The sequence below is a fragment of the Lissotriton vulgaris genome, chromosome 1_1, assembly GCF_964263255.1.
Source record: "Lissotriton vulgaris chromosome 1_1, aLisVul1.2, whole genome shotgun sequence".
In the NCBI taxonomy this organism is placed as follows: domain Eukaryota; kingdom Metazoa; phylum Chordata; class Amphibia; order Caudata; family Salamandridae; genus Lissotriton; species Lissotriton vulgaris.
In genome coordinates this window covers 1,667,229,104-1,667,251,892 of record NC_141685.1, presented here as the reverse complement: position 1 = coordinate 1,667,251,892, position 22,789 = coordinate 1,667,229,104, and the positions used below count along the sequence as shown (strand labels likewise).

Sequence of the window (22,789 nt, the reverse complement as noted above, 5' to 3'; positions counted from 1 at the left end):
TTTCTAAAATTACAGTGAGTCCTGAAAGGAGGCAAAATGGAATCATTGACTTTGTATAATGTGGTCCTGCGTCTGAGGAGCATAAGTAGTTCTGTGCACCACTGTACTCTTTCTAGAAAAGCCTCGGCCGTGAACTGAGGTGATCCTGTGAAATGATTAGGTGCACGTTGGCCTTTCGTTGAGAGAAATCGGGGTGGAGGAATAATGAAGCCAAGATAATGGGAGTTTGGCTACTAAGAATCCTGGTAAAAAGGGCATGCAAGGGGTGGTTACATTGTGTTTCTATACTTTTATTGAAACTTCACTATAATATAATAATAATCCACATTTGTAAAGCGCACAATCACCCGTAAGGGTCTCTAGGCCCTGGGGGCCGTCGGGGCAGATTAAGCAAGCTATTGCCCAGAGTTACATGGTGCTGGGCTAATCTGCCTCGGGCCCCGGGGATCGAACCGTGATCCCCAGATTCCGGAGTCAGTCGCCCTAGCCGCGGCGCCACACCTCTTCCTTTGCATACATAATTAGTTCCCTGCCATGCAATCTGGTGTGTGACAAAACCTTAATGTCACAACTCCTTCCAGCCATCATGGTAGCCCCAACATTTGTTGTAGGTTGTCCCACATAACCTTTACAAATGCATAGTCGACCTGACGCACATTCCGAAATGCTTCTCTCCCTACCAGCTGTGTGAAACTGCATAAAAGCGGACTATAAAAACAGCACGAAGCAGCCTCGACACTTACACAGGAGTGTACCCTTTCCTTTAACTACACATGCTTGCATGAAGGAGTCTTGAAACATTCAAGAACGTGGGTTGCTTCTTCCATTGTAACATGGACACACAACAACCCTAACACTTGCCAAAGGATGTACTCCCTTCACCTGGAGGCTCAATTCAGACTTCTGTGGTGTGTGTGCTCCCCCCTCCACCCATACAGAGCAGTCCCCACACTAGCTGTAAGTAAGGTGTAGGTTCCTGTGCACACAGCACCCCAACACCGGCTCCCTTATTAAAGTACAGCGCTGTCTTGAAAGGTCTTGGTTTGTAAATGTTGACCTGTTCTAACTTGTTTGGGTTTGATTTGTTGCAGGCCCCTGGTATACACAGTTTGTTTTCTGCTTCCTGCAGCATATCTCATTGGACTCATCTTCACACTAAAGACACACTCGCATATCTATGACATCCACATCAGTGACTGCCATGGTAAGCTACTCTTCTGCATGCAGCTTGCATATCCATCAGTGTCTGCCATGTGAAGCTTGTACGCTCTCGCCCATGAATGTGACATTTTTGTCAGTGGCTGCTACCTCTTGTTGATTCACTGTGTGGGTTCTTTACCTTACTGTTGGAGACGGGCATCTATTTTTGGTTGATTGGTAACTGTTAATTTGCTACTTGTCTGGAAAGTTTCATTGAAGAAATCAATTTTGAACCTGTGCTCACTATGGTATTAAGGAGTCTCTGATTTAGCGAATAGTGAGCTGCAAGGGGCTCTTTGCATAGTCATAAAGTTGGCACGCTTTTCTTCGCATTCCTCTGGGCAACGCCAGATCTTTAGCAAATTCATGGACTGAATTGCAGTTGAATATAAAAGCCGTCTTGATATCATGTAGTTATTTATCAGTGTTCTACTTTTTTGTTTTGTTTATGTTCCAGCTGGTCAGACTTGCATATCCCCAAACAGGCAGGGAACATACATATAGGTAGCTAATATCTGTCCCTAGACGTCACCCCTTAATCCTTTTGCTTAACACATCAACTTTTAGAGTTCAGTGGCCTACAAGCGTATTCTAGTTGGGACAGACTAGAAGGGCTTATTAATAAGAAACATCTGAGATAGTCCATGCATGTAAAATGTATGAAATAACATGTGTTATTGAAAATTGCTTTGAGTGCTGCACGTCTATTTTTAAAGGTGGCCTATCCGAATGCATGTCAACTAAATTAGTCACATCTGACGTAACAAATCGACCAGTGCCATCAGATAGTTCAGTCATTACTGTCTGTAGGAGGCATGGTGTGGTCGTCCTAGCTATCATTCTACAGTTGTGTAAGATGAGGTCAGAATGGTGCCTTGAGACACGATCTAACAGGCAACATGATAGCAAACACTTCTGCATAAGTGTAGCAGGTTACCAGATTTCATGTCTGACCCTGATCCAAATTTCCCAAAGCTTGTCAGATGTCACACCACGAAAATACAAAAGCATAACCTGTTCCATGCAGCCTGACTCTAAACCTGCATCTCTACTGAATCACAGCAATTAGAGACTCCATTATCTTTTTGGTAATCCTGTACGACATCAGGATGCGCCCCAGAATGGTATTGATCATGAGGAGAATGGCTTGCGCCCACCTTGTTATACCGAGGATGCCTTTTACCTTGATTTACAGAACGCCATGGACCAGCTACCTCTCGACTCTCCACATGGGCCACTATCAGAGGAGAGTGCTCATTTGCACTGGTGGGTCGAAGGGCATCTGAGCTGTTAGTTATAATTGCCCGTCATTGATATTAAAAGAAATGTTTTGACATGTTCGGCAACCGTGTCCAGCAACATTCAAGCGTTTAGCACAGTTTAATGTCGCCCTCCTAGTTACTCTCATGGCTACATCTTTGAACCCATATTCTTCCCCACCTGAACAGGCAGGTGGCCCGACATCTTGGACTGGCATCTGATGACCTGCGTTTTCTCACTAAGATCCCCATTCCAGAGAATCTTATTGTGCAGGCCTCAGTAAAATGAATCTCAATTGATTTTCCTCCACTTGAAGAATCTTGAAGGATTGATTCCTTTGGCAAATGTATGTTTTGTGCAGCCAGTCTGGCATTGTGATCTGTAAACAGTCTGTCTGAGTCAATAGACCCATGCCATATGGGTCATGGCCAGTAAGATCCTGCTGGCAGTCACAGAAGATCGAAAAACCTCTTAGACCCTGATGTTACATGATGGACAGGGCACATCAAAATAGGTTAGCCACACAGCTTTGGATACGATGGATTGCCGTGGCAGGACAATTGGTACCAGTGGGATTTTCTGTCGACTTGCCTGGATAAGGTCCATTGGGTTCTCCAGCAGTGTGCAGGCTTTATTAAAGGACATCTCCTTTGATGAGGTTGCCTCTTCGGTAAAAAAGCAGACTCTGCTTTGGAATCTGTTAAAGACTATATAGCTACTTTGAGCTGTTAGCCCCTGCCAAACAATTCTTGCACCAGTTTTGGGCGTTTACGGCTATTCCAGAGTGCTGGTGTATAGACAGACAACTTTACCAGCCATTGATGTTCTAGATAGACCGGTCTTTTTGGGACAGCAGACAGCATGTTGGGCAGTATAGGCACCAGTTTCCAACTCCTCCTTCCCTGCTACAGTAGCCAACAAATTGCTTACGTTTGCCCTCAGCGGTGCATGCCTACCCAGTGGAAAGGTACCGGATTCTCATAAAGGTGTGGGTTTGTTACTCTTGCTGTCTGCTCGCCCCAAAAAAGGTGGGGGGCCTTATGCCCATCTTGGACCTCCGACTTCTCAAAACCTTCCTACAGAAGGATTGATTCAAAATGCTCACATTGGCACAGATCCTATTTGCTTTTGACCCAGGTTCCTGGATAGTGTCCTTGACCTTGCCAAATGCATATTTTCATATCCAGTCTGCAGTCCCACAGGCATTACCAGCGATTCAAGGTGGATCAGGAGCATTTTCAGTGTGTTGTGCTCCAGTTTGGCCTCTACCCACTCCTCAGGTGTTCACAAAGTGATGGCTGTGGTCACTGCACAAAACTTTGGAGGCTTGGAGTTGCTGTATCTAGACTGCTGACTTCTAAAAACATGCTTGCCGCAGTCAGTCGTGGACTAACTCATGATGAAAGCAAACCTTTGGGCCTAGTTGGGTTTCACCATAAAAAAGTTGAAGATCCACCTGCTGTCCTCTGCGAGCCTTCCATTAATTGGGGCAAATCTAGATACAGGTGAGTTCAGAGTTTAAACTCTGGAGCAATGAGTCCTTGAGATTAGGCTGTGATGCTGATGTTTCATGCTTGCTCCTGGATTAAGATGAGGGTGGCTGTCTTGGTTTCCTAGCTTCATGGATCCTTCTGGTCAGCCACGCCAGATGGCACATGAGAGCCCTAAAATGGAAATTGAAGTTTGGGTGGGCTCATTTTCCAAAACCATTCAGATTTCAGAGGAATAAGCTTAAGATCTGCAATTGTGGCTGACCAACTGCAGTTTGTTCTGCTGCAGGTCATTTCTCTTCCGCTCTCGGAGCTGACAAGGGTGACAGGTGCATCATTGCTGGGTTGGAAGGAGTAGAACAGGTGACCTAAAGAAGGGCGCGATCAGAGGACTCTGGTGTTCAATGGAGGGCTGGCTCCACCTCCGTCTACTGGAATGTGAGTCATTTGTCTGTTCCTGCCATCCATGAAGTTGGTGCAGATTCTCAAAGACCACACCAAGTAGGGTGGAGATTCGGATCTTGGGTCCTGAGCCAGGGGCACCTCGGGAGTTTAATGGTTCTCCAAGACATTTTCTGCTGTACAACCACCTGATGGGCTCTCTGAATGCAAGATCAGACAAACTGAGCAGGTGTCTGTCAGATCAAAAATTGTGCTACATCTAGAGGTGGCGCAGAGAATCTTCCATCAATGGAAGGGTCTGGCTTGATCGTTTCACCACCTTCAGGAACATGCACTGGCATCAATTTTGCATGTTGGAGTTTCTGCAAGAACTCTAGCTAAGAGAAACATTCTGTCTAGAATGGAACAAGGGACTCCTGTACTCATTCATGCCACTTCTCCTGCTATGAGTTCTCAAGAATGACTGGTCCAAGGCCTTGCATGCACAAGACACCAAATAGATATCAGATATGTGCAGCACTTTTTATACACGAGACAAGCCAAATTACAACCTCCTAGTGACATATTCATAAAACGTACTGAATTTGTCATCTCCACCAACTACATTTTCTAAGTAAATGTTCTATTCCTAAATATAGAGGCACTGCGATGGGCTCTCAATTTGCTCCATTGTATGCCTAGCTAAATAATGGGCTGTTTTAATAGAGAATGCACCACTTGTTCTGATCTACAAGAGATTGAGATTACACTCCTATTAAGACAACAGTACATTGATTATATCTTTATCATTTGGAAAGAAAGGAATATGCTACTTACCAGTATGCATCTGTTCTTGGCATAGAGGGCAGCAGAGTGGTACATTATGAATAGATCGCCATCTGGTGTTGGGCTCGGATGATTGCACTTTGTTTTTCTCTTGGAGAGTCTTTTGTCTCTTGGTGACTCCTCCCTTGGTTGGTAGTGCGCATGGGCATCGGCTCCATCCTTAGATTGTTTTGCCATAGTAGGGTTAGATGGAGTAGTATAGTAGAATACAGATAAGAGTGCCCATGTAAGTGTATCTAAATAAGATAGTGTTGGAACAGACACAGGTTTCCGGGGAGGCTGGGAGGGCATGTACCACTCTGCAGCCCTCTATGCCAAGAACAGATGCATACTGGTAAGTAGCATATTCCGTTCGAGGCATATGGGCTGCAGATGGTACATTATGAATAGACTATATAGCAGTTCTCTCCCTAGCGGTGGTCACCCGTGTCTGTTGCAACTGTCTGAAACAATGTTTTTAATACTGCTTGTCCCACTCTAGCTTGTTGTGTTGTGTGCACATCTACACAATAGTGTTTTGTGAAGGTGTGCGGTGTAACCCAGGTAGCCGCTTTGCATATGTCGTCTAGTGGGATGTTTCCCAGAAATGCCATAGATGCTCCTAGTTTACGTGTAGAGTGAGCTCTAGGAGGAACAGTTAATGTTCTCTTTGCCTTTAAGTAGCATATTTGAATGCATTTTACAATCCATCTGGCAATGCCCGCTTTGGAGATGGGATTGCCTTTATGTGTGGGAGAAAACGCAACAAATAGCTGTTTTGTCTTTCTGAAAGTTTGTGTTCTTTCTATGTAGTACAATATGGCCCTTCTAACATCCAGTGTATGTAGGGCTCTTTCAGCTACTGTTTGTGGTTTTGGAAAGAAAACCGGTAATTCCACTGACTGATTGATGTGGAATGCTGAAATAACCTTCGGTAAGAATTTTGGGTTTGTTCTAAGAACCACTTTATTTTGGTGTAGCTGCATAAATGGTTCTTGAATCGTAAAAGCCTGCAGTTCACTTACTCTTCTAAGTGACGTGATAGCTATGAGGAAGGCTACCTTCCATGTGAGGAATTGTATTTCACACCTATGCATAGGTTCAAATGGAGGCCCCATTAGTCTGGTAAGCACTATGTTGAGATTCCAGACTGGGGAAGGTGGTCTTCTTGGTGGAATGACTCTTTTGAGTCCTTCCATGAAAGCTTTAATTGCTGGTACTTTGAACAATGACAGATGTTGTCTGTTTTGTAGGTATGCTGCTATGGCTGCTAGATGAACTCTGATAGAGGTATATGCTAGGTTACATTGCTGTAAGTGTAACAAATAGCAAATGATTTGTTTAGTAGATGCGTCCAGAGGGTTGATGTGCTTACTGTTACAGTGTATAGCAAACCTCTTCCATTTTGCTGCATAGCATGCTCTGGTGGTAGGACGTCTTGCTTGTTTAATGATTTCCATGCATTCTGGTGGTAAATCTAAATACCCAAACTCTATGACTTCAGGAGCCAGATCGCTAGGTTCAGTTGTTTGGGATCTGGGTGCATTATTTCTCCATGGTTCTGTGTAAGATGCATGGGTAATAACCTTAGCTTTTGATGTGGTACTTGTGAGAGTTGTAGCAGCGTGGTGAACCACGGCTGTCTTGCCCACGTGGGTGCCACTAGTATCATTGTCATTGAATGTTGCTGCAGTTTCCGAACCAGTAATGGAATTAGTGGTAGAGGAGGGAACGCGTACGCAAATCTGTTGGACCAATTTATCCACAGTGCATTGCCCTGGGACCTTTAGTGTGGGTACCTGGATGCGAATTCTTTGCATTTTGCGTTCTGATGATTGGCAAACAGATCTATCTCTGGTTGCCCCCATTTTTGGAAGAATGGCTGTAGTATTTGGTCGTGCAGCTCCCATTCGTGCACTTGTTCTGACTGTCTGCTTAGGATGTCTGCTATTTGGTTTTGAACTCCTGGTAGGTGTTCCGCTAACAGGTAGATCTTTTGAGGAATGGCCCATCTCCATATGTCCTGTGCTAGTCTGGACAGTTGGAGAGAGTGTGTCCCCCCCTGTTTTTGAATATAATACATTGCAGTCATGTTGTCTGTTCTGATCAGGACTGCTTTGCCTATTATTTGCATTTGGAAGGCTTTTAGTGCTAGAAATATTGCTAATAGTTCTAGGTAGTTGATGTGCAGTTTCTTTTGCTGCACACTCCACTTCCCCTGTACTGTGTATTTGTCCATATGCGCTCCCCATCCGGAGAGCGATGCGTCCGCTGTTATTATTACTTGTGGAATTGGCTCTAGGAACGACCGTCCCTTGGAAATGTTTTCTGTGTTCCACCACTTCAGAGAGCGATGCGTCCGGTCGTCCACCAACACCAGGTCTGTAATCTGCCCTTGAGCCTGATTCCACTGTGTCGCTAGACACTCTTGTAGTGGGCGCATTTGTAGTCTGGCATGTGGTATTAGCAGTATGCAGGAGGACATCATGCCTAATAGTTGCATAAACACTTGTGCTGGTAGTGAGTGTTGTGGTTGAAATCTTTGTATTAACCCGACCATTGTCTGTACTCTGACTGGGTTGGGGTATGCTATTGCCTTTTCTGTGTCTACTGTAGCCCCCAGGTATTGCTGAATCTGGTTTGGTTGCAGGTGTGATTTCTTGTAGTTCACCGTGAACCCTAGGTGGTGCAGCAATTGAATTGTCTTCTGTGTGTTGTGAAGACATTCTTCCTTTGACTTGGCCTTTATTAGCCAATCGTCCAAGTATGGGAAGACATGTATTTGTTGTCTTCTTAGGTGTGCTGCCACCACAGCTAGGCATTTTGTGAAAACTCTCGGTGCTGTTGTGACACCGAATGGAAGGACTTTGAACTGATAGTGTTGTCCTTCTAACACAAACCTTAGGTATTTTCTGTGGGCTTTGTGAATTGGGATATGAAAGTAAGCGTCTTTTAGATCCAGTGTAGAAAGAAAGTCCCCTTTCTTCAGTAAAGGGAGTACTTGTTGGAGCGTGACCATGTGGAAGTGCTCCGAATTTATGTAAGCATTGAGAGGTCTGAGGTCTAATATTGGTCTTAGGGACCCGTCCTTTTTGGGGATCAGGAAGTATAGAGAGTATACTCCTGTGCCCTGTTGATCTTTTGGGACCTTCTCTATTGCATGTTTTTGTAGAAGTGCTAGCACTTCTTCTCTTAACAATGTTAGATGATCCTGACTCATTGGACGCTGTTTGGGGGGGATGTTTGGCGGGGTATCTGTGAGTTCTAGGCAATAACCATGTTGGATAATTTGTCTCACCCACTTGTCTGACGTGATGTTTTCCCAGACAGGTAGGAACTGTGATAGACGTCCCCCGACCGGTGTTATGTGGTCTGGGGGGAGTTCTGTGAAGTCACTGTTTTGGTGTTGAGGCGTTGCGGTTATTATTATTTCCGCGGCCTCTTCCTTTATTGTTGTTACCTCTGTAACTGCCTCTTGAATTACCTCTGGGTGATGTAGGTATGAAAGATGTGGATTGCTGATTCGTTCCTGTATTCTTTGAGCCCCCTCTATAGGTGGATCTACGAAAGGAACCTCTGTGTGTTGGCTGTTGCAATGCTCCCATTGACTTAGCCGTTTCCGTATCTTTCTTCATTTTCTCTAATGTCTCGTCTGTGCTTGAACCAAACAATGTCTTCTGATCAAATGGTTTGTTCAGTAGGGCTGTTTGTACCTCTTGTTTGAATCCTGAGATTCTAAGCCATGCGTGCCTTCTTAGCATGATACTAGTGTTAATAGACCTTGCTGCAGTGTCTGCTGCGTCTAATGCACACTTAATGGAAGTATTTGTTATTATTTTACCTTCCTGTATTAATTGGTCTGCCTTCTTCTGATGTTCCTTTGGGAGATGTGTAAGAAGTTTTTCTAGCTCATCGTAATGTGCCCTGTCATAACGTGCGAGTAGTGCTTGTGTATTGGCTATACGCCAGCTATTCGCTGCCTGTGATGCTACTCTTTTACCTGATGCATCTATTAACTTTGACTCTTTATCTGGTGGGGGAGCCTCTCCTGTAGATAACGAGTTTGCTCTCTTACGAGCGTTTGAGACCACCAGCGAGTCTAGCGGTACATGCCCTCTAATAAATATTGGGTCCTTTGGAGCCGCTTTGTATTTTTTATCAATTCTTGGGTTTAACACCCTGGCTCTCACTGGGTTTTCGAATATCTCATCTGTGTGAGTAAGAAGACCCTTCAACATAGGGAGAGTACCTGATGATCTCTGTGCATTAGGTAGAGTCTCTAATAAGAAATCCTCTATTTGAGGTTCTGTATGTATATCTACTTTATGGTATTTCGCTGCCCTATTAATGAGCTGCACAAAACCTGTGTTATCATCAGGTGGTGAAGGCTTTGAGGGATATAGCTCTGGGTCGTTGTCTTCATCTGACCCTACATCATAATTTTCCCATGGATCCTCCTCATCTGGGATAGTTTCGTCATCCCCTTGAGGTTCTCCCTCCCCCAGATCACTGTCTACATCTGACTGAGGTGTAGCTGTCTATTGTGAGGAATAGGAGAAGAGGGTGTTAGTCTAGGACGAGGAGAAGCAGGAGGAGTTATATTCGTCCCCATTGTTCTCTTTTTTGAAGGAAGAGGTTTATCTTCTGACTGTTCACTCTTTCTCTTCTTTGTGACCACTTTCCCAGTTTGTGGATCAATAAACAAGATCTTTTGTTTGGGATCTGTCTGTTGCTCCTGAATCGGTACCGAGGGTCCTGGTTCCGAGAGGTGCTTTTGTTTTCGATCGTCAGATCTTGTTGTTTTCGAAACCGAATGTTTGCTCGATTCCGACTTTCTTGGTATCGAGTGTCTCTTGGGCGATAAGTCATATTTATGTTTCGACATGGAATGTTTCGATCCCGAGCTGTCCTTTGTATGTAGCCTCGGTGCCGAAGTCGATGTCGCCCTTTTCTCGGATCCGACATGGTGGGAGTCCGAGTGTTTCGGTTTCAGTTTCGGTTTCGTTGCCGGGCCCGAAGGCGGGGCGTCAAACTTTTTTCAGCGGTTTGACCGGGCCCGAGGGCGGGGTCGTTACCGCACGGGGTCGGTTTTTCGGTAAGGGGACGTCGTCACTCACGGTTTGTAGCTCGATGAGTTCTTCAGCCTCCGACTGGTCCCCTTGCGACCCCGACTGGTCCTCTTCTTCCTCGACTTGTTCGTCTCCGAACAGCTCCGGGATCGCTTCTGCCTGCATTCTGGAAACCTCGTGTCTTCGAGCTCGACGATTTCTAATCGTTAGCTTGGAGGAGAATGCTGCGCAGGCTTCGCAGTCCCTGGATTCGTGTTCAGGCGATAGACAGAGGTTGCACACCTCGTGTAGGTCCTTGTGTGGGAACTTAGCACCACACGTTGGACATTTTTTGAATGGAGTCCTTTCAATGGACTCCGGGCTTGACTGCGTCGAGAAAGGCCTCCTTTTCTTCGACGTAGTTCCAAGTTTTTCTCTTCTATTTTGAATTTGTAACGCGTCGGAATGGAAATGAACGCGTTCGAATAACAATACCGTCGAATTGGAAAGGGAATACGCGCCGAAAATCACTTTCTTGCGAAGTTGATCTGGAGCGTCTCGATCTTCATCCGAACCCGATGGCGGAAAAAAACGATCTAAGGATGGAGCCGATGCCCATGCGCACTACCAACCAAGGGAGGAGTCACCAAGAGACAAAAGACTCTCCAAGAGAAAAACAAAGTGCAATCATCCGAGCCCAACACCAGATGGCGATCTATTCATAATGTACCATCTGCAGCCCATATGCCTCGAACATGGTAATACTGTAATTGATTGTAATAAGGATGTGAATCAGTATCACATGAACATTAAGCTTACACTTGAATTTAGCAGTTCCAAACTCACCTTTGTGGATTGTGAGAATTCAGAACAGACTTGACATGAATCCAACATCTGTAACTATCATACCACATGCCGCAGCAGCCCACCCCAGTCATTAGATTGACAGTGTTTTATTTGGTGAATGCCTAGGTGCATTGTGATTATGCAATTCTGACACTGCTTATGAGAGGGAGATGAATAATATCGAAAGCCTGTTCTTAAAAAAGAGGGTATTGTTTTAAATCTGTAGAGATAGCCAAAATCAAAGGAACACTGGAATCTAGACATGATTTAATTTACAAATACACTACTGAAAAAACTCCTAAACAATCTGAAAATAAAGTTGGATTCATAAACTGTTTTAGTCAAGAGAATATAGAAATATTTGTTATTCCATAAACACGGTCATCTCTTACATTTCAGCAAAGATTTATCCTACCACATCACATACAAACTAGCATTTTCTTTCAGAAGAGGCACTACCCTCGGGAATGTCACTCACCCCAGTGATACACTTAAATATTCTAAAAACACCAATTAAGAGTGCTACCTGAGGGGGGAGTGGGGACGAGCTTGCCTGGCTCCAACATGGCCGCAGGTCCGTAGCGCTCCTGCGACACAACTCACTATCCTCCAGAATTATTGCGCCAATTGCACATTTTTCGTCCTAGTTTCCAAGGGTTTATTCTTCGGCTCCCCGCTGGATGCACCAGTGCTCTGGCAGAAAGCTGAACAATTGGACCGTCATCTGAGAAGCGGTCTGCTACAAGCATGGTGCGTCCTGATTCTAGAGTGCGCAATTGGCTGAGGACCGCTGCAGAATCATGGAAGTAAGTGCAGACCAGAGGTGGACAGGAGAAACCATCCTGGTGCGACGGCACTGCAGTGAATCTGGCTGACTGTGCCGTCACCCGCTCGGGTGTCACGGAGTGGTGCCTGCCTTCCCCGACTGGTCCTCTGTGACCAGCGGAGGCCATGCCACAGAAGAATGGATCGGCCTCCCTCGCAGCCAGAGGTCGGCTGGAGGTGCGGCTTATGAGGTGTGGTGTGGTTTCTTCATTGGACCTGCTGGGAGTGGGACTATTTGTTCACTGTTGGGACCCATAAATCGCAATTGGCTCGTCAGACCCTCCCTTACTGTGGAGTGCGCCCCAGGGGGTCAGGAGTTCCTGCAACTACTTTCATAGGCTTTAACCTTTACCGCCTAATGCCCTTCAGCTTGGGATGATCTTTCTGTGGCATGGACTGGCTTCATATTGCTTGAGACCGTGCAAGACTAGTCAGGCATATTGCTTTTTGTATAGCTACGCTGTGGTATTGCAGTCTTCATTGGCCAGAAACTTAGGATATATAATTTGTGGTGCTTGCTGATAACAGGATACACCTTGAGCTAATGTTTGATTAGAACTTGAGTATATTGGGCGGCAGGTGTCAAAAGGGCTGCAGAGGTGTTGGTGGACTTCGGCCATGGCACTCATTATAGAGGAGCCTAAAGTTCAGCAGGATGGGCAAATAAGACTGATCCAAACCCAAGCTCCAGTTTGAGCCGCACAAAACTCCTTGACACAGAGCGCCAGACCCTAATTTGGCCAAATCTGCCTTAGAGTCCAATGACCCCCACAATGGAATCTGACCTGAAGCAGATGCTGGCGGCAATGCAGCGACGTCTGTCCAAGATTGATGGTAAAATTGATGCACTCTTCTTCCGGATGGACAGAATACCGAAGAGTCCGGATAAACACACGGAGCATCTGTATACTGTAGGGAAAAAAGTGTTGGATGCAGAAAATGTTTTTACAGCTGAGTCAAATGTGCACATCAAAGCGGACAAACGTCTTCCCACACTTAAGGCTAAGACGGAGGACTTGGAAACCCACTCCAGGCGGAATATCGTGAGGATCACAGATGTTGCTTAATCAACTAATATTAGTAATATGGAGCAATATGTTGAGCATCTCTTGATAACGCTATTGGGCAGATCAACCTTCACCGATACGTTTGTTGTTGAACAGCACATTGCTCACTAGCGCCCAGGCCCATCCCGGGGGCTAACCCTCGCTCAATAATTGCTCGGCTCTTGAATTATTGGGATCGGGACGCTGCTCTTCGGAAGGCTAGCGAACTGAAGTCGCTATGGTATGAGGGCACAGAGCTGTCTCTTTACCCTGACTTTACTGGTGCAAGAAGCTTGCTTTCAATTCATCCCAGTCAAGAGGAAACTTTAAGAGTGGCAACTAGAATATAGCATGATGTAACCTGCTAAATTGCTTATCCTATTGGAGGGTAAGCTGTTTTCTTCACTGACTCAAAACTGGCTCTTCAGTTCATCAAACTGAGAGAGATCGCCAGCCCTCCAAGGGGTCTCCTGAATCCACCACCATAGGTGAAGATGACACATAGGATTCTCAACAGTTATTGCTCCTCGGCGTCCAATCAGTGGCAGCAGGAGGTTAACTCCAATCCACATGGAATTTGAGTCCTCATGCGACCCTTGTCTTTGCCAGTAGTTGGGGGGCATCCATAAGTTACTGCTCCGGGCCATAGGAGGATCCTGCTCTGGCATGGATGGCTTGGGGACACTGTGTGTGAGCACCTATGTAGGACTTATGCCATGTGACTGTGGTAAATTGTCGGTCTTGTGCTCTGTTGGTTCTCCACCCTGTGATCACTTTTGTACATCAGGTAATCACAGTTTTGGTTCAGTATGATATATTTACGTACTGCTACATTGTTTCATTTCCTTTCAGTGTTTCCAACATAGTAGCCCAGAATGGAGATGTGCATCTAACAATTACTCTTCTTCTGAGCTATGGGTGCACATTTGTTTTTTTTTTTTAAAACCTTTATTGCAGCACTATAAAAGTACAAGTACGGGCCTACAACCACAGGGGCCGGCCGCTAGTCAAAAATGTAACCAAACATATCACAGTTCAACACAGCTCATCAGCCGACAACCCTGAGGTCCGGCAGTGATTCAGGATAACTTTTATCTTGGAGTGTATGATTAGGGTACAGAATATAATAAAGGTTTCATTTTTTATTATAGAGATAGACTGATCAGGTGCCATATAATCAAGTTAAAGGAGACGGGGGACATGTTAAGAGACAGGATATAGGCAGAAACGACAATATGAGGGACCCTGGCGCCAATACCTATGCAGCGAGATGAACAACAGTACGGGAGACATTTCCATAAGCGCCAGTTCCCAGATCCTGCCCACCCGGACTATCGGTTAACCTAGAAAGCACTAAATTCCAGAGCACAGTATACAGAATAGTTCACAGACGATACTGACCCGAAAAGAAAGAAAGGGAAGGGAGAAAAAAGGCGATAGAAAATAAAAAAGGCAAAATAAAAAAAACCTCCGTCCAACCCCCCACCCTGCACCCATGCCTATGGCTATAGCCTAACCCCACTAGTAGTGTGCCTGTCGCCCTAAGAACTAAAACCCCTAAAAGAAAGAGAAAGAACGGAGGAGGGCCTAGTAGTACTTGCCCCCAGCCCCTCCTCCCCCCGCCAGAAACAGGCACCCCCTATCGCAAAGAAACGGATGTTATGCAAGCCTTATAGAAGTAAATTGGGGGAACCATGACACACCGCCCAGCCTCTGAACTCAAATCAGCATAAGTCGAACAGTCACAATAGCATTTCAATCCGCCCCGAATTAAGTAATCTCGCCCCTGACCCTTCCGGACCAGCATACAAGCCCTCCCCAACGAGACCCAATGGCCTATAAGCAAGTCATAGAGGAGAAGAAAGTCACCGAAAGTCACTCCGTTACCACTTGCAACGATTGAGTCCACGGGAACTTCATTTACAGAACGCCTCCCTCTCCCAACAGGACAGTTTCGATGTTTCTTGCCCCGGGGTCGCAACATTTCCAAAATGGGGGGGGAGACGATCACCAGATGGAAAAGGGTCCACAAGTCTCCGGGGGTAGGAAGCCATTCAAGTCCTCGAAAGTAAATAACAGTGGAAGGTGCAGATGCACTCGCACGACCTCCAGGACCCCATCATCCAGGGCTACGTCCGGTGATTCCAGTAATCGCGTCTCCATGAGGTCCTCGCAGTAAGGCAAAATGGCCGCTGGTTGAATGGCTACCGGTGGTAGTACAAATAGTGGGGCAGGGTCCGGTACAATATGCAAAATCCCCGACAGGCTTGCATCCATTTTATTCATGGAGATTGTCATTTGCGATCGAAGCGCCCAGAGTTCCGCCAATAATAGCCTCAGCGATGGCTCGGATACAGTTCGATCTATGGTCTCACACCCGAGACCGACCACAATCACCCACCAAGCGGATTGGTGTCACCAGGGGGAACTGACAGGGGTCACAAGAATGCAGGCGTAGACAGCAGCCCGTTGTTCTCCACAGCCGCGATCATCCGGCTTATCGCCGCAGGCCGGGGCCCCGACCCGGTGGGAGCCGGCACCGGGTCTGCGAGACGGGAACCCCTGCCCGTCGCCAGCAGCAAGCAAGGTCACCACTCCATCAGTGCAGAGCAAATAGAGCAGTCACTGCCAATTCCAGGCGCAAAAGAAGCCTCCACTAGGATCGACCGGACCCTGCCCGGGTCTCTCAGCCGTTGTTGTTGCACTACCACTCGGCCATGCAGATACTCGAGGCCCCGGCTTCGCTGCCGGAGTAGGCCGCAATCTTCCACACGGTATAACTCCGTGAAACCAGCCGATAAAATTCCCGGGATTTCACCTCCGGAATGAGGAACTGTTCATGTACTTAGGGGCTGGGCGAAAAAGCAGGATATCATGCAGGATCTTGCGGCGGGATACGGAGGTCGGCGGAGCCGAGAGCCTAATCAGCCATCTTGTTTGCCGTCGTAGCTCCTCCCCGGGTGCACATTTGTTAAATATATCCTACTTCTGTAACTGGTTTCAAGATGGAGTTGATAACGGGCAACATACACCCCCCATGTGTGCTCCACAACATGTAAAATGTATTGTTCTTTTATATTTTCGTGGGTTTTGGTGGATCTGGGAGGGGGTGGGCTGGACTTCTGCTATGATTAGTTAAGGGCTGCATAGAGTGAGTGGATTAATGGTTGAGGGTAATGTTAGTTTTTTTTCTTGAATATATAGCTTGGCTGGATCATCTGATTAGATATCTGATTGTAGAGTGTTTTGGGAGATATAGAGCTGTCCTGTTGAAATCAGGATATCTGCTCCCATACAGGATTTCTTAAATGGAATGTAAGAGGTTTAAATGATCATTCAAGAGGTCCACCCGTCCACCCCACCACCCATCTGCTGCTGCTAAGGTGATCCTGAACATAATGGATCAATTGGGTCTACTTGTGAAGCACACAGGGGTTCTAAAGTCTTTGAGGGCTAGACTTATGAAATTGGATAGAGAAATTGCACAAGAAGAGTGGGAACATCATGTCTCAGGTGACGCCCAGTTCCTCTGACATTCAGACGAAGCTTAAGGAATATTATGACCCACGGACAATGAAATGAAACATCTTGAAAAATACGTAACCGCTAGGGTGTACTGGGAGGGTGAAAGACTAGGAGCTACTTCAGCAGGATTGTGAAATGTGAAGGGTATGCCCAGACGTGGGTCCCGTGCTCACTACACCACTGAATTCAAGCTGACCTGGTTGATGAACGGTGATGCCCTGAAACTGGTCCTAGGATGCTTGTTTCTGGTCCAGGGAGGGCCTGGCTTGGCAGTTCGAGATGGACTGTTCCCACAAGGAACAGGGTCAAGTCTGATTTGCAAATGGCTGGGTCCAAACTGGGGTGGTGTGGTGAGCAAAAGAATTATGGATTTAACCCAGATCCTTGTGACGGGGGTGAAGGTTTGCTTTGTTCAGCATTCCATCAGTCAGTTGTTTCTTTTGCGATCTTAAATGGGGAGTATAGCCCTAATGAAAATACTCCCTATGTTTCGGTTCCTGTTTCACAACATCCCAGTGTCACTCCTTAGGTCATTATTTGCACTTTATGCTCTCTAATGCTCAAGTTAGCCTGGGCCGTTAAACAATCTAGGGACTAGTGAGATGTCCTTACTCAGCATAGATATGGGGGGGGGGGGGGTAGGTTGAGGGGTTAAATGCACCAGCCCTGAAGCTGCACTATAGGGCACATGCTCATTTTTGGGGTCATGGTCCACACAATTTGGCGCATTTGTTCATTGAGAGGGATGCCGCTGCCCCCCTTTCCCTGCTGCAAACATTTCCGCAAACCTGTGAGTCGTCACTCTACATTACATGCCTGGTGCAGTTTATTGTCCAAACAGTCTGGCTGTCTATTGTACTCCCCTTATGTGCAGTTTGAGGGGAGTGTGGCACAGGCATTACATGCTCTAGCAATCGCCATGATTGGTGATCTCTTTGAAGATGGGATGGTGAGCAGCTAGGAAGCAGTTTCAGGGAACCCAATCAGTCACCCCTCACTTGCTTCCAATATCCTATATTTTGACATACTCTACGAGACATAATGGGAGAGGACTTGCAGGAGCCCCCAGAAATGCTAGTGTTCTCCTCTTAATACAGTGCACTACCGCTGTGAAAATTGGTGTCTAAATTCTACGCTTTTGCGCAGGAAGCCAGAAGGCCTGCTCTAACTAAGGCACGACTCGAATGGCAGACAGATATTGGGAGGTCCTTTGGTGATAAATGCTGGCAATGCTGTTGTGCTATGAACAAGGGGATCTCTTTAAACAGCAGGCATCGCCTCGTGCACTTCAAATGTTAATCATGTGTATTATACTTCAGAGAGATTGTATAGATCTGAGTTGTGGGACTCCGTAGAATATCAGCGTTGTTATGCCTAGGATGCTGGGTATTTACACACTGCATTTGTACTGCCCAGCTGTTCTGCCTTTTTGGGAAGTGGTTTTCCATGAACTCAGGGCTATTACTGGCTGTTCTTTGGAACCTGATCCCTTGCTTGCACTATTGGGGATTGATAAAACTGTAAGGAAACTGGTGGCGATGGCACGCAGACAGGGTCTTCTGTAATCCTCAAGCAGATGTGTACAATGATCTGCTACTCACTCGGTCGCCCTAGGTGGTGTTGGAGCCCGTATCAAATGTACCTAGTGAACAAGAAGACTGGTGAAACAGTCGGAGAGGCTGACAACCCCCCTTGAATCTTTCTTTGTGGAGATGCTTACAGTTTCTAATCAAAAGGATTGCCAGTGGCTATAGAAATTATGCGTAGGTGGTAGCCCAGTTCTTTACTGTATGTATCTATTGCATGCTTTGCCTTCTAATGTAAGACCTACTTGAATATTTGTGATTACTGTTCCATTACATATCACTCTAATAAGATGTACTATTCACCCTGTTATGATGTAACCAGCCTAGCCTGATACTAATGCTTGTATGATTTAAATCAATAAATAAAGAGTTCTATCTTAATTGATCTTCAATGATTATTCAAATGTGGCCATTTTATCGGGCGTCGCTTGGCCGGCAGCAAGATGGCCGCACCCTGAGTGGGCTCTGCCGGCCAAGCTTGTCAATCCGCAATAATCCTGCAGGCATCCTCACCTTACCTGCACACCAACGCTGATTTTTGCCTCCCCTGCTTGCGAGGCGCCGGTTGCACTGCTGCCCTTCTGTGAGGTCCCGGGGCAGAGATACGCCATACTCTTTTGATACTGGGCCTGCGTTCCTGGGCCCACGTGGTTCGGCCCTTCCTGCTGCAGAGTGTGGAGGCCTCCTGTTGCTGTTCGCAGCTGCTGCGCGTTCCTGGGACGGCAACCGTCATCACCGGGTGAGTGCCGCCACCTCTGTGGCTTTATTGGCGGGGTAGGGGGCCTGCGGGCTGTTCCGTCCTGCCCGGGGTGCTGCAGCCTGGGCACTAACGTCCTGACACCCCCCGCTCGCCACTTGGTGCTGTGGCGGGCACCCGGGCTGGGCGACGTGAGCAGCGGGCCCCCGTGGTTCCCCGCTGGTTCTGCCTCTGTCTGGTGGGTGCCCCCCGCTAATCAGCCTCCCAACTGCCGCCATTGGGGCCTGTACACCGCGCCCCCTTCCTACTTGCTTCCCGCTGGGTGGACAACGCTGGAGCCTGGTGCTCCTGCCTCTACGCCGGCGCTGCTCTCCTCCTGCCGCCATAGCTGCCTGCACACATGAGCTGGTGCTTGGAGCGCCCTGCCTCCTTCACGGACAGGCACCTTGGTTCCTGTGAGTCCTTAGGGTGACGCGGGTACCCGGGACCGCCCTCCAATCACTGCCGACGCCTGGAGGCGCCTTCCTTGTCTTTGCCTGATCCCCGGAGGTTTGTGGATTGCCTAACATTATTCCCGCCCTCGGCGTGATGTGTGCCAGTCCTGTGGCCTAGTGCATGTCGAGCAGCCGTCTTCACACCTCTCAAAAGCGTGATGGCTGTTGGCTCCTCTGCACCTTCCATAATCTTGGTATTTGACTTTGTGGGGCTGGAGTCCGCCGGTGGTATACCGGACTGACGCAGGCTTGGGCCCCTGCTCGCATTCCTTAGTTGCCGGTCTTTCCAGCTTAAGCCTCACTCTTGACGACTGGGTCTCTCAACATGGGGAAAACGGACCCTAGACAGCCCAAGATAGCTTTTGAGCTCCGAAGGTCTTACCGTCTGGACCGTGCTTGCTCTGAGGGCGCCGATTCTGCTGTCATCATGGATGCCCCCTCTACTCGGGATGACTACCTCAAGGCAATCATGCTAGACGTCAAGTCAACAGTGACTGGAATCTCGACCCAGCTGGATCAACTCTCAGCTCGTCTGGACTCGGTAAAGGTCTGTGACTCCCACGACAACCGCCTACTCCATGTCGAGACCAGGGTGTCAGACGCCGAGGATGCTGCTACCCAGGACCGTCAAACTACTCCAAATGGACAAAATCTTGGCGGTCATCTGGGAGAAGAACGAGGATTTTGAGGCCCGCTCCCGTCGGAGCAATCTCCGCATCACGGGCCTCCCGGAATCCACCAACATTTCAAGGATGGAGGACTTTGTGGAACAGCTGATCAGGGAGCTCGTTGGAGATGTCCTCTCTCCGGTGTTTATTGTGGAGCTTGCTCATAGTTCTCTTGGCCCGTGTCCTGGTCCCGGGCTGCCTCCACAGCCAATCATCGCTAAAATCTTGAATTACCAAGATTGTGATGCCATACTTCGTGCTGCACGAGATAAGGGCATCATCAATCACCACGGTAACGCACTCCCTTTCTACCCGGACTACACCCTCACAGTCCAAGCGGGCCAGCGTATTTCTACCTGCCAAGCGCCTTCTACAGAAGCATGAGGTCTCGTACTCCTTGGCCTACCCAGCAAAACTGAGTCCAACAGGGCGCTAAAACACTAGTCTTCCTCATCCGAGGGAGGCTTTGGCATTCGCTAAGAAACTCTACAAAAACACCCGCTCCTCCCCTCCTAAATCTCAGCTAGATGGCTCTGATCGTCTCAGTGACCATGTTTGACTGTGCAGAATCTATTTTTCTTTAACTTCTGCCTTAAGGAATGCTTAACACCACTTAAGCTTGGCCACCCTGCTTTCTTGCAGGGGTGTACGCCTAGCCCTGCCCCCATGGAATGATTCCCTTCTCAGCTGTTCTTCCCTTCTCCTCAGCTGTTCTTCTCTTTCCCAGTTGTGGGTCCCTGGGGTGGGGTGACCCCTAATTAGGGGGTGGAGTGGGTGCCGGGCTGGGGGAGTTTCTTTTTCAAGGTACTGTTCGGTGGGGGTGGGTGGGGTTTTCGGGAGATTCTTGCTCCGCTATTGGGGTTGTGGCTTTATTTCGCCACTGTATGTTTGTTCTATACTGCTTCCACATGTATGGTTTTTGATACTGCATTGTGCTTCCTGCATCACCTCGCCTCAAGTAGATTGCTATCCGCAATAAGTCTAGTCTGCTAAACTGCATTGTGCTCTCTGATTCGTTCTGTTTACGCTCATTTGTCACCTATTGTTGGTCAACATGTTGCTCCACTAGTCCCTCCTTCCCCTTCTAAGCTGCGCCTTCTGTGGTTTGGTTCGTGGGGCGCTATCACTGCCCACCGGTGCGCTCTGCTTTTTGAGCTATACCCATCAGTTAGATGCTTGCCCGCCTCTCTCACACTGTCCTGTTTGTGGAAATCCCCCGAGGGCCGTTTCTATTTGCTTGCGCTGCCTCCTACCTGTGCTGCTTCCTGCCGCCCTTTGACTTTCCTGTTCCTATTGTGTGCTGTGCTTGTCTGCGTAGCTTGCCGTCTGCGCTGCGTTGTGCTGCACTTTGAACCGCCCCTTATGGCTGACATTGTCTGCTGGACTTGGAATGTCCGGGGTCTGCATGACCACCGCAAGGCTCGACTGATTCACTCACACTTACAGCGACACAAAGTAGATATAAGTCTCTTACAGGAGACGCACCTGTTGCCCGGATCTGTCTCCAGACTCCAATCCCGTTATTGGGGGGAATACCACTCCTCCACCTACTCGTCTAATGCCAGGGGAGGACGGGGCCTCCCTTGGCAGACCGCCCGGTTACTTTTCGATCCGGAGGGCAGATATGTCAGCCCGTTACGATTGCCGCGGTCTACGGCCTCAACTCCGATGACCCGGAATTTTTTAATCACATCTGGCACCTCATCTCCTCCTGCTGCCCCGGGGCGGTAATTTGGGGTGAAGATTTTAATATCACTCTATCGGCGACTTTTAACCGATAACGCTCTGTTCGAGGCATGTGGGCTGCTGAATTCATATCTGTGCATAGATCGCCGCCTAGTGTTGGGTCCGGATGATTGCACATTGTTGTCCTGGAAGAGTCTTCGAAGTATCACGAGATAGGTGGCTCCTCCCCTGGACTACAGTGCGCATGGGCATCGCCTCCATCCCCAGATTGTTTTTTTCCGCCATTGGGTTCGGATGTGTTTCGGTTCCCTCTGTCGGAACCGATAGTTGTTCAACTTTCTACTCGAGACCAAAAGGTCTTTAGGCTGAGCGTCGGTATAGTTGCGTTCGGTTTTCTTGTCTGACTCTCAGCTCCGAACTCTTGCTACCCTTCCGCGTGCTTTCGGCGCGGACGGGCCTACACTACACTTCTGCTATGGAGCGGACACCGTTTAAGAAATGCCCGGTGTGTAACTCCAAATATTCACACCTCGACGTGCACCCCGTGTGCAATACATGCTTGTCACCGGACCATGACGAAGACAGCTGCATGGCGTGTTCGAAATTCCGGTGCAAGAAAACTCTGAAGATTCATCGGGCCAATCGGCTCCAGGCTAAGTTCTCGGCTACCGCGGCGCCCCCACCAGACGACATATTCCAAGAATCTGTCGGAGACGAGGACGATGTACAAAATTCGGAATCTAGTCCCGCGTCCGAAGGGGATGCCTACGACGCGGGTGATGAGGACTTTGACGAAGTCGCCGACGAGGTAGGGGACGACGATCGGGCTATTGCCACCGTAGGGGATAGCTCGGAGGAGGAGCATCCCCAACCAGACTTAGGGGTCAATCCCCTTTATACGGCCCAGGTCGAGGGATCGCCTTCGGGCCTTACCCAAGATCTACTTATAAGTCCTACGTCCCCGCCTCCGGGCCCGGTCACGGACATTTCTGAGGCACCACTCCCGTTGAAGAAAACGAAAGTGAAGCCATCTGGCCACGCACCCTCGGATGCGAAAACGAAAGTGAAAGTTGCGCTGAAGCAGAAGGTTCTGGAGGCGTCAACTTCCAAAAAAGTCAAGATGGCCGACTTGAAGAGCCACGCCAAGATGGCCGACCCGAAGCCCTCGGGATCGGCGCCGAAGGCGAAGTCGACCGACGCGGCTGCGTCGGC

General features: G+C 48.0%; 1 protein-coding gene across 2 annotated transcripts in view; it reads left to right on the top strand.

Annotated features, from left to right (window-relative positions):
- LOC147751019 (uncharacterized) overlaps positions 1-22,789 on the top strand; it is a 355,587-nt gene that overhangs the window by 278,262 nt on the left and 54,536 nt on the right. For both annotated transcript variants that reach the window (XM_086918906.1, XM_086918905.1), the window contains exon 15: positions 1,092-1,204. In XM_086918906.1, coding sequence (XP_086775032.1) covers positions 1,092-1,204 — 113 coding nt within the window. The remainder of the gene's footprint in view (positions 1-1,091; positions 1,205-22,789) is intronic.